This window comes from Dermacentor andersoni, chromosome 6 (genome assembly GCF_023375885.2).
Source record: "Dermacentor andersoni chromosome 6, qqDerAnde1_hic_scaffold, whole genome shotgun sequence".
Classification (NCBI taxonomy): domain Eukaryota; kingdom Metazoa; phylum Arthropoda; class Arachnida; order Ixodida; family Ixodidae; genus Dermacentor; species Dermacentor andersoni.
This window is the reverse complement of record NC_092819.1, coordinates 96,046,456-96,059,225: the sequence shown is the minus strand read 5'-3', so window position 1 is coordinate 96,059,225 and position 12,770 is coordinate 96,046,456. Positions and strand designations below refer to the sequence as shown.

Below are 12,770 nucleotides of genomic sequence, written 5' to 3'. Positions count from 1 at the left end.
TGACCACTGTCTTATGCTGTGTTTAGCGCTATAAGTCGTGCCGTTTTGCTTCTTTAATATATAGAGAAAAGAATCACCCGCCGTGGTTGCGCAGTGGCTATGGTGTTGGGCTGCTGAGCACGAGGTCGCGGGATCGAATCCCGGCCACGGCGGTAGCATTTTGATGGGGGCGAAATGCGAAAACACCCGTGTGCTTAGATTTAGGCGCACGTTAAAGAACCCCAGGTGGTCGAAATTTCTGGAGTCCTCCCCTACGGCATGCCTCATAATCAGAAAGTGGTTTTGGCACGTAAAACCCCATAATTTAATTTTCTTTTAGAGAGAAAAATCTGGTTGCGAGGCAATTGTAGAGCGCTTGCTTCAAAACCATGCGATTTTTGGAGTCAACTCGCGTAACTGTGAGATTTGTCTTACCTTATATTTGTTTGATATGTTCTGAAGGTAATGGCAAAATGACATATTATACCTAGTCGATAAGTGCTTAGCGCAGTAAAGCTTCTTAATTATTAATTCGTTAATTTTTTAGGACGCGCGTTAGCGTCTATTACCTTGACAAAATAAAGAAAATGGAGAGTGCCTTCAACAGGATCGATTGTCGCGCCATGCGGTACATTGACAATGTGGTCAGATTTTGCCTTGAAACCGTCTTTCTCCTCAGGACCCGCTTGCTGCAGGCAGCAGATATTTTACCGAAAAAGCGAGAAGTTTCGCGTCTTTGACCTCAAGTTAAAAAATGCAAAACTCAAATCTTTCGTATTTGTTGAAATTACCTGAAATTACGAATTGCACTTTAGTTCCAATCATCGTGAGTCGTTCAGAACACTTGATTTCTCAGATCAATGGGATTATTTGTGGCAGACCAATGCCAACATATTGGACCACGTGGAGCAACAAATACTTCAACGAATGGAGCTCTGCGTGCCAGCCACGCACACACACACACACACATGCGCGCGCATATGCACGTTAAGCAGTCCGCATGGTGTGACTGCAAGCCATCTACTATAATAGCCATAATAGCCAGACAGGAAACGCTTCCGCAAATTTCTGAGACACAACCAGCCTCAGGAGTGTAGTTACGTCACTTGTAAGCGCAAGGTAGAGTACTATTTACAAAAATATAGTGAAGATTACGCACTCACCCACTCCACCTCTATGGGGCATTGGCCAACGGAGAATTTTTTCCGATTGGGACATTCGGCGAAATGGGCGCAGTGATCTCCGCACCATCCACATTGGAGCGGGTCTTCTTGGTTGTGTATGCATTGCGAGCAGCTTCTGTATATATTGCACGAACCGACAGGAAACCGTATAACCTGGAGACCAAGTAAAATAGTACAACCGCTATGTGCGCCATTTTTGTTCTGCTTCTATTTGTTTCGAAACACAGCGCCGGCATGCATATTGTGTGAGGACGTGAAATAATCGAGCAGCGGAGCAGCTCAGTTACAAATGCATCGCACTAACCCTAAACCTGCAACAGGGCCACTAACAATGTCCTTCTGCTTTCTCTGAAACGTCGACACGATGGCACATGACATGCATCTTTGGCATCTTCAGAGAACCGTGAAAATGATTTCATGAAGAACGCACAGCTTTCCCGGCGACCGGTGCTATTCGCAAGTATTTGGGCACGGCACAAGAGCGATGACAACAATGTTTAAAATTCACGCCCCCCCCCCCCCCACACACAAAAAAAAGGGTTCTCTCGGCCATGTTGTTTCGCCTAAACGGCCATGTTGCCCCAGTGAATGTGTGATGAATATTTTTATTAGGATTAGCGCAACATGAAAAACAGGCTGAGTTTCTTAGTCACCAAGGGCTGAATCCACAAAGCTGCTCGTTCTTAATTGATATTTGCCATTGGCTGGCCACCGTTATTAATAATTCCAGAAATCTGATTGGCAAGAATTCACTTTTACGAGTAATTCTAGTGTAAGAGCTTTTTGTGATGACAGGCCCAGTGTACTTCACTATCCCAACGTTTTATGAATCGCCTCTACTTCGAATTTGGGATTCCAAATATTGCGCCTTATTACGCAGAATAGCGTTGCTTTTGAAGTAATGCAGATTAAGCAGAATGGAGAGAGGGAGAGAAAAATTTAATGATACGAAATGCAGAGAGGTCGGCCTTAGGTACATTCCTCTAAGCAGTTACTCTGTGTTCGGCGGAGGGGAAGAGGAAAATAAAGAGGGAATGAAGAGGCACATCATGCGTGACGATGGCGAAAGGAGGATGATGTAAAACATGTAGCAAGTAATTTGGTCTACTCAAATACTAGAGTCCAATCCCGAATTTTCAAAAAAATTCAAGTAAGGCCACGACCTCAAAACTCGATTTAAAGCCTGACGAAGCGCCTAAAATAAGGCGGGATGATGTGACGCACCTTGTTACCGATGATGAAATAACCATACGTTCCGTTGCTGTCTAGAGCTGTGCTCCTGTAAATCGTGTGGCCCACCTTCGACAGGTCCAATGATGCGAGCAACCGTGTTGAGTCATCCTGCAGCAGCAGCTGCGGCAAACGGACAAGAATGCTTGCAGTCAAGACCTTGTCACACTCGCACAACGTGTCTAAATAGAAGTCCCTTATTAAGTTCTTGCGCATGCATAAAAGTAGTAACCGGTGCTTCCTTCTTATACTAACATGGGCGTCAAGGCAATTAAACAGTTATGTACAACCATTTCATTTGATTTGTTATTCACAACAGCTACGTAGCGAGAGGGGCCAAAGAGCCAAGATGTTTCTTGATGGCTAGAGAGAAGTATTGATGCCGTTTATGGCAGTCAGTTGCATCTGCAAACAAAAACAATTGGAAGAGGGAGGCGGGGGGGGGGGTGAAGTGCTAGAGGACTACCTGGAATTATAATATTAGGGAATTTGATGTTATACATAATAATGTCTGAGCAAGAATGTTAAAACTTTCAGAAATGGACTCTTTTCCTCCAATCAACTGCACAGGCCCATGAAAGCTATCACTGGCGCCCGCTGGTAATGCAAAGGACGCCAGCACAGTATTCACTACAAGAACTGTTTCTTCGTAACTCTTGCAACCACTGTATAAATCGTACTGTGAACTACACGTGAACTGCAAGTCAACTGCAAGTCAACAACCAGTCAACTGCGTTATATACATAACCGTTACTTTCTTTTTCACACAATCTTACATTACTGGCTGGGCATATTGCGTTTGTTGCATGCAATGTGCTAATTTCAACTGCAAGCGAACTATGTGATACCATGCTTCGACATTTATTTACATTAATTTAATATACTGCCTTGTTTGCTTGCTTGTCTGAGCCTTCTTTTTTTTCCTATACAGTGTTGGCCCAAGAAAGAAAGACTAGTAGGCTTGACAAATAATGCCATCGTTCCCTAAACAAGCATCTAAATTTAAGAAAAATCTAGAAGGAAATCTGGCACAGACGCCTGCGGGTGCCGCCAATATGGCGAGTAATTACCTCAGCCTGTGAATGCAAGCAGCATACATATATGTAGGTAGATGTGTAAAAGTTAGTCTTTTTGGCCACAAACGACTTTCCAGTGGCTTCTTATACTCAGCTTCTTGGAGCTCATCTGTCCTCGTAAACTCACTGATTTACCTAAATAGCAAACAGACTTTCCAGTATCAAAAATGACTATGCTTCTATTTTTGCCACGCAAGAAAAGTCTAGATCTGGCGACAGAATGCACGAGAGTGCTAAATCTGGGTCTGAATTTGTCTTAAATTAAATGAAAAAGTTGTTTACTTGAAGTAAAACACATAGGCACTTTGACGAAAACGCTCAGAGCAACGCAACATAACTAAAGCAAAAAAGAATAATAAAACAACTCGGAATGACTATTCTGAGCGAGGACATGTAAAATTGAGGGCGACGAGTTCACCAGAGTCAACTGCCGTTGACCACTACGTAATACGAAGCACCTATGATTGATAAGGAATGGTTGTAGCAATAGTGCAACTGTTGTGTAGCGAACAGTTATGTAGAGATTATAGGCTGCAGGTGTTTATATTTAAAATAAGTAAAAGATAATGTTTACAATGACAAGATATAAGATTGAAAGCAAACTAACACATACCCAGTGGCACGTATGCAATGGCGCCAGTGGCACAAACCCAATGGCAGCTACCGAGTCGCCCTTGTGGCATATAATTTTCGACTGCACTATCACCGTGATCGGCCAACGAAAACGGCGAATCATGCTCGCCTGCCAAGAAAGTGGCTGCACTCAGAGAACACCTCGGATTTACATCTCTGCGACGTATTTATTTATCCATGCGGTCGTGCTACTGGAGCCCCATATTTTACTCTAGCAATCTTAAAAGAAGCTTTGTGCATTTGTCGGTGTGAATGCTCACGAAACGCCACTAGCAGTAATAGAAGGCACGGAGAGCAGAGTGGTCGAAGCACTGTATGCCATACAGTGTTGTATATATGCCGTGCTATGCAAATGTCACTAATAGGTTTTCATTTTTTTCACATACCTTGCGGAGAAACCCTTTGTCGTCGCCAACCCACACAACAGTGGAGCCGTTTTGTTCCATAAGGGTGACGGAAGTTGCGAGGCTATTTTTAAACATTATAGGTGCCCGCCCAACGAGCGGGATCATACTTTCTACGTAGTCATTTCGTCCTGGTGTGCAAACGTCCTTGCCTGCTGTATCCTGAGAGAGAAACGCAGAATTACGTCAGATTTTTTTTAAGACCAGCAATATTATAACGTGATATATACATATATATATATTCAGCGCTGAGACCTCGCATGGCTGCATGAATGGGGCATCGGACCCTGGAATAACAACGCGGAACTATGCCTGAATGGTCACGTACGGAATGGAACTTTCCACCTCTCTCTTTCGAGGCCCTTCCTTGTTCGAAATCAGCCTTGAGGTCACCAAAGACTGGAAAGTGCCCCGGTGTTTAAATTAAGTAACAGCAAGTAAAAATATGCCCGCAGTACCGTTAACGCTTTGATGCTACTGATATTTAACAGTGTTAATGCGAAGCATTCCTTGCCTCATTTTAGGCACTTGGTGGGAAGGTATATATACGTAGGTGTCATAAATTAGGTAACCGAGAAATCTGAGAGTACAATCAAAGTCTCTAACATGACTTTCATAGATTATGAAAATGTATTTGATTCAGTAGAGATACCGGCAGACATGGAGGCCTTGCGTAATCATGGAGTACAGGAGGCCGCACAACCTTCATTGAAAGTAGTGATGAATACGACACAGAGACTCCTTCTATAACTAGCAATGAACTTAGGAAGGCCTTGCAAGACATGTCTCGGCGAAAACCTCCTGGAGAAGACGGAATAACAGTAGATTTAATTAAGCAGGGAGGGTGCATTATGCTTTAAAAGCATGCGGCCTTTGGGTTACGCAAAGCCTGACGACCTCAAGTGTACTAAAGAGCTGGAAGAATGCCAATATGATACTGATCCATAACAAAGGGAACATTGAAGAATGGAAGACTTAAAGGACCATTAGCTGGCCTTCAGTATTGTATAAAATATTCACCAAAATAATCTGCAATATAATCAGGGGAACACTTGACTTCAATCACGGAAGAGAACTGGCGGGCTTCAAGAAATGTTATTATACAACGGATTACATCCATGTTATCAGTCAGGTAACTGAGAAATCTGCGGAGTACAACCAACTTCTCTAATATGACGGTCACAGGTTGTGAAAAGGTATTCTATCAAGCAGAGATAATGGCAGACATGGAGGCATTCCGTAATCAATGATTGCTGCAACAGATTACTGAGGACCTTAACTGAGAAAGTGTAAGAGTATAATTGAATATTAATATGTAGAAAGCAAAAGTAATGCTCAATGACCTGGCAAGGGAACGAAAATTCATGTTCACCAGGCCCAAAACAAAAGCCTAAATTTACCCTGCATGTCACCTGTAAATATAAGTATCAAGCATACTTCCACATTTCATATTTATCTTTATTCTCTTTTTCTTCCACTCTCCTCTGGCATCTTTTAATCAAATTCCCCATCCCTACATAGAGTAACATGCCGGCGGTTGTATACGTGCCGGCAAAATGCTCTGTTGTTCTAATAAAAAGTCTCTCTTTCTCTCTCTCTCTCTCTCTCTCTCTCTCTCTCATTATCACCAATTAGCCTCTAGAGTCTGCGCAGGAGTACGTTTATTAAAGTCAATCATTCAGGCTCTAAAGTCCGAGCAGGAGTACGTTTTCCTGAATGAATTACTCACAGGGGACCCTGATGCGAGCTCTTTCAAACATGTGTCGCGTGCGCTCCCGTTCCGCTTCCCCTCCCTTCTTCGCGGCAGTTCGCGCTCTGAGACGCTGTATTAAATTCCACAATTTTCGAGATCAAGGGCCCTATAGCGTAAAACTATTCCAATATGTTCTATTCCAATCTCGTGACGTCAAATTTGCGTAACCACCAACGCAAGCACTGGGCGGTCACCCGCAGGGTTGTCTGAACAGACAAATCAAACGCTCTCCTCGTTCATAGGAGCTCACTTTTGTTTGCTTCAAAAACGAATAACATTGCCTACACTGAGCGGCTCGTCGTATCTAATTGGCTGACAAGAGGCGAGGAGAACGCTCAAGTGGAGAGGGATTGGATGGGGCCGAGCCACTGCACTGAAAGTCGATAACCGGATGAAGAGGGTGGTGCCGGCGTCTACGATTGGTCGGCTTTCCCTTACTTAGCTTGCGGTGGCTGGTCGAAAATCGGGGCGGCATGCAACGGAAGCTCAAGAATTACGCTAAAACGGACCCTCAGCAAGGAAGAGTTGGCAGAATGAGGGGGTAAACGTGCTGAAAATGCTCGAAAACGTTACACGGCCACGCAAGAAGTTTTATTATACGCAAATACACCCATGCTGTCCGGCAGGTGCGAGCAGCCAGCGTCTGAGTGATCGGCGGCAGCCATCTTCTATTCCTTTCGGAATGGGGCAGCCTGTGGCTATTCCGAAGAAAATTCAATTTTGTTCGGCATATTAATGCATCTTTATCGCGTACACGTCACTTTGACGCGGTTAGTTCTTGCGGTTTTGTGACGTCGCGTGACAGGCAGGTGAAGTGGGTGCAGCCTGAAAACTTTTTGCCAATAGCCGAGGGCTAATGGCGAAAAGGGGTCGAATCAGAAATAACTGTTTTTCTTTTTTCTGTCAAATCATGCATAATCAGTGTGTACACATCATATCAGATGGGGAGGTATCGCGGTTTTCGTGACGTCGTGTGACAGACAGGTGAAGTGGGGGTGGTCGAAAAAAGTTTTTGACCAATCGTGGACGGCTGATAGCAGAATTGGAATAGAAAAGCTTGGCATAGTTTTACGTTATAGCGCCCTAGTGCACATTCTCCAGTGATTTCCTCGTAGCAGGTAACGCTACGTGGAAACTGTGCGACGTTGTACCAACTTCACAATCAACCCATGTTAGTCATGTTTTAACACGATTGAGCGCTTTACTGGCCTTTCACTGGAGAATGAATACGATCATCATCTTAACATGCACCACATGACATAGCTATAGGTGCGTGCTATTGTATAACACTTTTACTGTATAACACTTATATACCGTGCAACAATCGTCATGTATGAATTCGCGCCGTACAGCCGCAGTAGAAGTCATGCCATTGTCGACATACGATCGCTCTGACTGTAGTCGTTGCCATGATTCTGCCTTCAGACACACGTAAGGTCAGGTCACACACATAATTGCTCGATTTACAGAAACACGTTGGTCCACCTGGTAACGGTTTGCTGAAGCCAAATCAATGCTAGTAGGCCAGGTACCTGCAAAACGCTTCGCATAGCAGGGGCGCTATAACGTAAAACTATTCCAAACTTTTCTATGCGAATTCTGTAATCAGCCCTCCGCGATTGGTGAAAAACGTTTTTGGACCACCCCACTTCACCTGTCTGTCACGCGACGTCACGACAACCACGATATCTCCCCATCTGAATTGACATTTGCACACTGATTATGCATGATTTGACCGAACAATAGAAAAGTAGTTATTTCTCATTCGACGCCTTTTTGCCATTAGCCCCCAGCTATTGGTCAAAAATTTTAGGGCTGCACCCACTTCACCGGCCTGTCACAAGACGTCACAAAACCGCAATAACTCACCGCGTCAAAGTAACGTGTACGCATTAAGGATGCGTTAATATGCCGAACACACCTGAATTTCCTTCGGAATAGGCGCAGGCTGACCCGTTCCGAAAGGAATAAAAGATGGCGGCCGCCGATCGCTGAGGCACTGGGTACTCGCACCTGCCGGAGAGCATGGGCTTATTTGCGTATAATAAAACTTCTTGCTTGGCCGTGTAACGTTTTCGAGCCCTTTCGGCACGTTTACTACGTCATTCTGCTAACTCTTCATTGCCGAGGATCCGTTTTAGCGGCATTCTTAAGCTTCCATTGCATGCCGTCGCGATTTTCGACCAGCCACCGCAAGCTAAGTAAGGGAAAACGGACCAATCGCAGACGCTGGCACCACCCTCTTCATCCGGTTATCGACTCTCAGTGCAGTGGCTCGGCCCTATCGAATCCCTCTCCACTTGAGCGTGCTCCTCGCCTCTTGTCAGCCAATTAGATAAGACAAGCTGCTCAGTGTAGGCAATATTATTCGTTTTTCAAGCAAACAAAAGTGACCTTCTATGAACAGCGAGAGCGTCTGATTGGTCTGTTCAGACAACCCTGCGGGTGACCGCCCGGTGCTTGCGTCGGCGGTTACGCAAGTTTGACGTCAGGAGAATGGAATAAAAGCATATTGGAATAGTTTTACATTATGGGGCGCCAGATTCCCACAGTGCGCGGGATCTGCTGAAATGGTTTATGCTAATAGCCTTCTTAGGACTGTCAAACTACTTTTCTTTCTGGCTATCTAACTTGTGGAACCGTTTTGTATGCCGATTCTGAAGACAGCGCAGCCTAAAAATGTGGGCCGGTGCCGAAGGGGGTGAAGCCATACATTAATGTTTATCCGGTGCTGGGCGGAATAAAACCCACATCAAATAAGTTTCTCAAGCACAGCAACCCGATGTTTACCGATCTTCCCCACGAATCGCGCGGGGAGAGGCGGGGGGGGGGGGGGGGGGGGAGGTAACTTCACAGTGTTCGTGCGCACCAGTGCGCAACGCATTTCGGAGGCCATGCCTGGACTCAGAGGCCACGCCCAGTCACACCCGATGACGGAATGTTCAGCGGATCGAGCCTACCCTCAATTATGTTTTGCTTGCACTTGCCCTCCGTAGAGGAGACATTTGTTATATCTTCTAGCGAGTTCACGCTACAGGAAAAATATGTGCAAAGGTGGGAGTAAATGCCTTCGCCTTTCACAGATATTGTTTTGAAACTGACGGAAGGACTTCAGGCCTGAAGATGCAGAAAACATCGCACACTGTGTTACTGCCGTCTATAATGCGGCATATTGCGCTCCTTACGCGAGGCCTACCCACGAAATCGACACACTCGAACGACTTTCTGCTCACGGAAATGTGCATGCGGCAAGGGATGGGACATCAACGGTGATTGTTCCGCCTCTTCGAACACACAGCGAGAAGTCGCATTAACGTATATACGAATGCGAAAGAACAGTCAGCAAAGACCTATATACTCACGTGATGGGAACACTTGAGATCGTCGTCATCGTCGTGGTAGAGGCGCGAAAGTCTCGCGCTCGACCATCCCTTGTCGCAGTTTTCGACAGTCTCCCTGAATCTGTCCTCGACGTTTTTCATATCGAAAAAGCAGACCACCGATCTCGACGATCTCGACGAACTCAGTCTAAGGTAGCTTGAGTTCATCCTGCCGGCGGGAACCCCTTCGAAAGCCACAGCAAGAAAGTCGGTGCTGCCATTCCCACCGCTGCCACCGCCGTTTGCAGACTTCGACGGCCACAAGTAGGCACTGGTGGCCGCCGACAGCACGCCGTCTGCCGGGGGGCACATGATGGGTACCTCCACGTACGTGCGGAAGGATGACTCGTCGTTCTCGCATACGCGCACCAGCCGCGTCTCCAAGGAGAACTGAAACGCCTTCTGCACCATCTGCACTACGATGAAGTAAGCGAAAGCGTTGTGACTGAAGCCGTAGACAAAGCCAAGCGTTTGGGCCGCCTTTAACCTTTCGCCCCAGTCCGCAGAGGTAGCCCGTGTGTGAGAAAGCAGTCTGAAGGAGCCCGACGTGTTGAGCACTCTGGCAGCCACGGCGAAAAGACGGTACTCCGGAGGCCGGCCATCCGGAGCCGATGCGGTAAAGAGGACCTTCCTCCCGTCGTCCCCGGTGCCGAAGAATGCCACGGTGCTCTTCTTCGAAGCAACGTAGTTGTCCGTCAGGGTCTTGTCCATGGGCGTCGTGACATTCGGGCTGAGCAAAGGGTCGTGAATCGAGCACATTCCCTGCGACGTAACCCCGCAGGCCAGAATGAGCGGTTCGGTGCCAAGTTGCAGGAGGATACGGTTGTAGTTATCCGTCACATTTCGGCTGTGTCCGCACGCGAGAGGATGAGGTGGGCACAGCGCGCTGTCGTTCTCAGGGCCCGTTCTGTAAAGCGCTCTGAGCGATAAGTCAGGCGACAGCGCGTAGAGGGCGTTTCTTCCGCCCACGACCACGACACTGTCGCCTCGCGGCAGACTGACGTACAGGAGCTTTTGTGCGGGTCCTTTGGGTATGTGAACGGTCTTTATGGAGAGGGCAGCTTGAGCTACCGCCACCGTACCAAGCGTCAGTGTCAGCAACACGACAGCCGGCAACTGTCCACCATAATTATTTCGTTGATCCATCGGTTCGTTTCGATTATTGTCACGTGTCTGCCCTTTTTCTGGTTGTTGGTAACCAGCCGATATGTCTAACGGCCCCTCCTGCAGAAGGCAATCACAATGTAGAAAGTAGTTAGAATGATATGAAATACAAGGATAAAAGACACTATTTTCTACGTTCTCCCTTTTCCCTTTAATCGTAATAAATGTAAGTCACCAAAGAATATAGCAGATTTACGTCTGGCTGCATCTACCTTGACATTGACTGTTACTATAGAAGTGAAACAAACTCTGTGAGAAGTCATTTATTTCAGCATATTTTTTACTAACAAACACAAACACACTGAACAGATGCGCATACACTTAAAGGTTCATAACATGTTACTTACACTACGTTTATAAGGTATTGTGCCATAGACCTTGCCGTGTCAATTTTCTCATGACTTTTTTTTTTTTACGTTCATCGCCGTTACGTACCAATGGCCAGGAAAACTAAACCGGGTATAGATTATCACTCGGAAAACCACTGATTTCATCTGGACAACTGGGTGACGCCGAAACCGGAAGATGTTTTGGACTTATCCAGATTACATTTCTACCGCTTAGAGTGCACGTGGACCACCGTTCCCTAACACGTGACATACTGAAGCTGAATTTTACATCAGAATACTTACAAATAGCCAGCACGCGCCACTCGCTGGCGGTGACAGCGTTACGCGTGTATCAAGCTTACGCTTAAGCAGAAACGACACGGGCGCCATGTTTATTTATTTATTTTTTGGCGCAACGACGGAGCTGCCATTTCACACCACACGCTATCGGCGCTTTGAAGTGAGGCAAACAAGGTTTTAAGTCACAGTGCCAGCCACTCTGAAAGCATCTGAACCACAGAGGAAGAAATTCCGAGCTCTGATCGCCGCATCGGGACCGCGCGGAAGGGAAAGACTGTCAGCACGCGGAACTCTGTCGGAAGCTCGGTGAATGCGGCCGCCTCCTTACAGCAGCAACTTCTGATTCCAGTGTACGAGTATACATTGGTGCGTTCAGCGCACATTTTTGCTCGTCAAGTGCCTGTCGTCGCGAAGAGGCCTTATATGGGCTATATTTAGCGGAATACAAAATCGTTCCAGCAGTCAGATAACATAACGCTTGCTGCGAGACACATGCAAACCGATAGCGCGCGTTTTAGATTTTGTAAGGACGTCGCACTATATACGTATAATTGTCCGTTCGCATCCTCGTTATTGGGACGGTGGAAAGAGGAAAGGTTCCAGTAGTCATATTTGAATTTTATTCTGGTAACGCTATTTTTTAAACGTGAACGAATCCCTAATGCCCAGACGAAGCGGGTAACATAAGTGGTATGTGGATATGCTTGCAGAACTGCAGGCCTGCTACCCAGTATATGTGCGGTGAATAATCATAATTCATCAAGTTTCACGTCCCAAAGCTATACCCATGATTTGGGAAACACCGTATTGGAGGTAATCTCGTTAATTTCAGTCATCTTGCGTTAAATACTAAGAGCATCGAGAGCTGACATAGTTATTCTTGTAGAGCGAGTTTTGCGATCCTATTGGAATTGAACAGGCGACGATGTTCCCAGAAACCGAACGCCATGTATTCCATCGAAGAGAACAAGCACAAAATATTACATGCACGCACGCACGCACGCACGCACGCACGCACGCACGCACGCACGCACGCACGCACACACACAAACACACACACACACACACACACACACACACACACGCACCGCACGCACGCACACACACACACACACACACACACACACACATACACACACACACACACACGCGCGCGCTATCTACCTATCTACCATACCTATCTTACTCCCGCCGACGTGCGGGAGTAAGATAGGTACGGTAGATAGATAGGAATTAGTGCGGAGGGGGGAAGGTGAGACGAGAGAGGCGATAGTGCAGCGTGATATCGCGGTACGTGAGGAGCGCGTCGCGCGTATCCATTCCCGGCGGGGGCGGGCT

The 12,770-nt window shown here is 46.5% G+C and overlaps 1 protein-coding gene across 1 annotated transcript in view; it reads right to left on the bottom strand.

The window, feature by feature from the left end:
* Positions 1–10,858, bottom strand: part of LOC126523015 (hepatocyte growth factor receptor-like) — a 54,664-nt gene extending 43,806 nt beyond the window's left edge. The window contains exons 1-4 of the mRNA XM_072288960.1: positions 9,622–10,858; positions 4,489–4,668; positions 2,388–2,516; positions 1,143–1,316 (exon numbers count right to left, since the gene is read on the bottom strand). Coding sequence (XP_072145061.1) covers positions 1,143–1,316; positions 2,388–2,516; positions 4,489–4,668; positions 9,622–10,785 — 1,647 coding nt within the window. The 5' untranslated portion in view covers positions 10,786–10,858. The remainder of the gene's footprint in view (positions 1–1,142; positions 1,317–2,387; positions 2,517–4,488; positions 4,669–9,621) is intronic.
* Between the last annotated feature and the right edge of the window lie 1,912 nt (positions 10,859–12,770).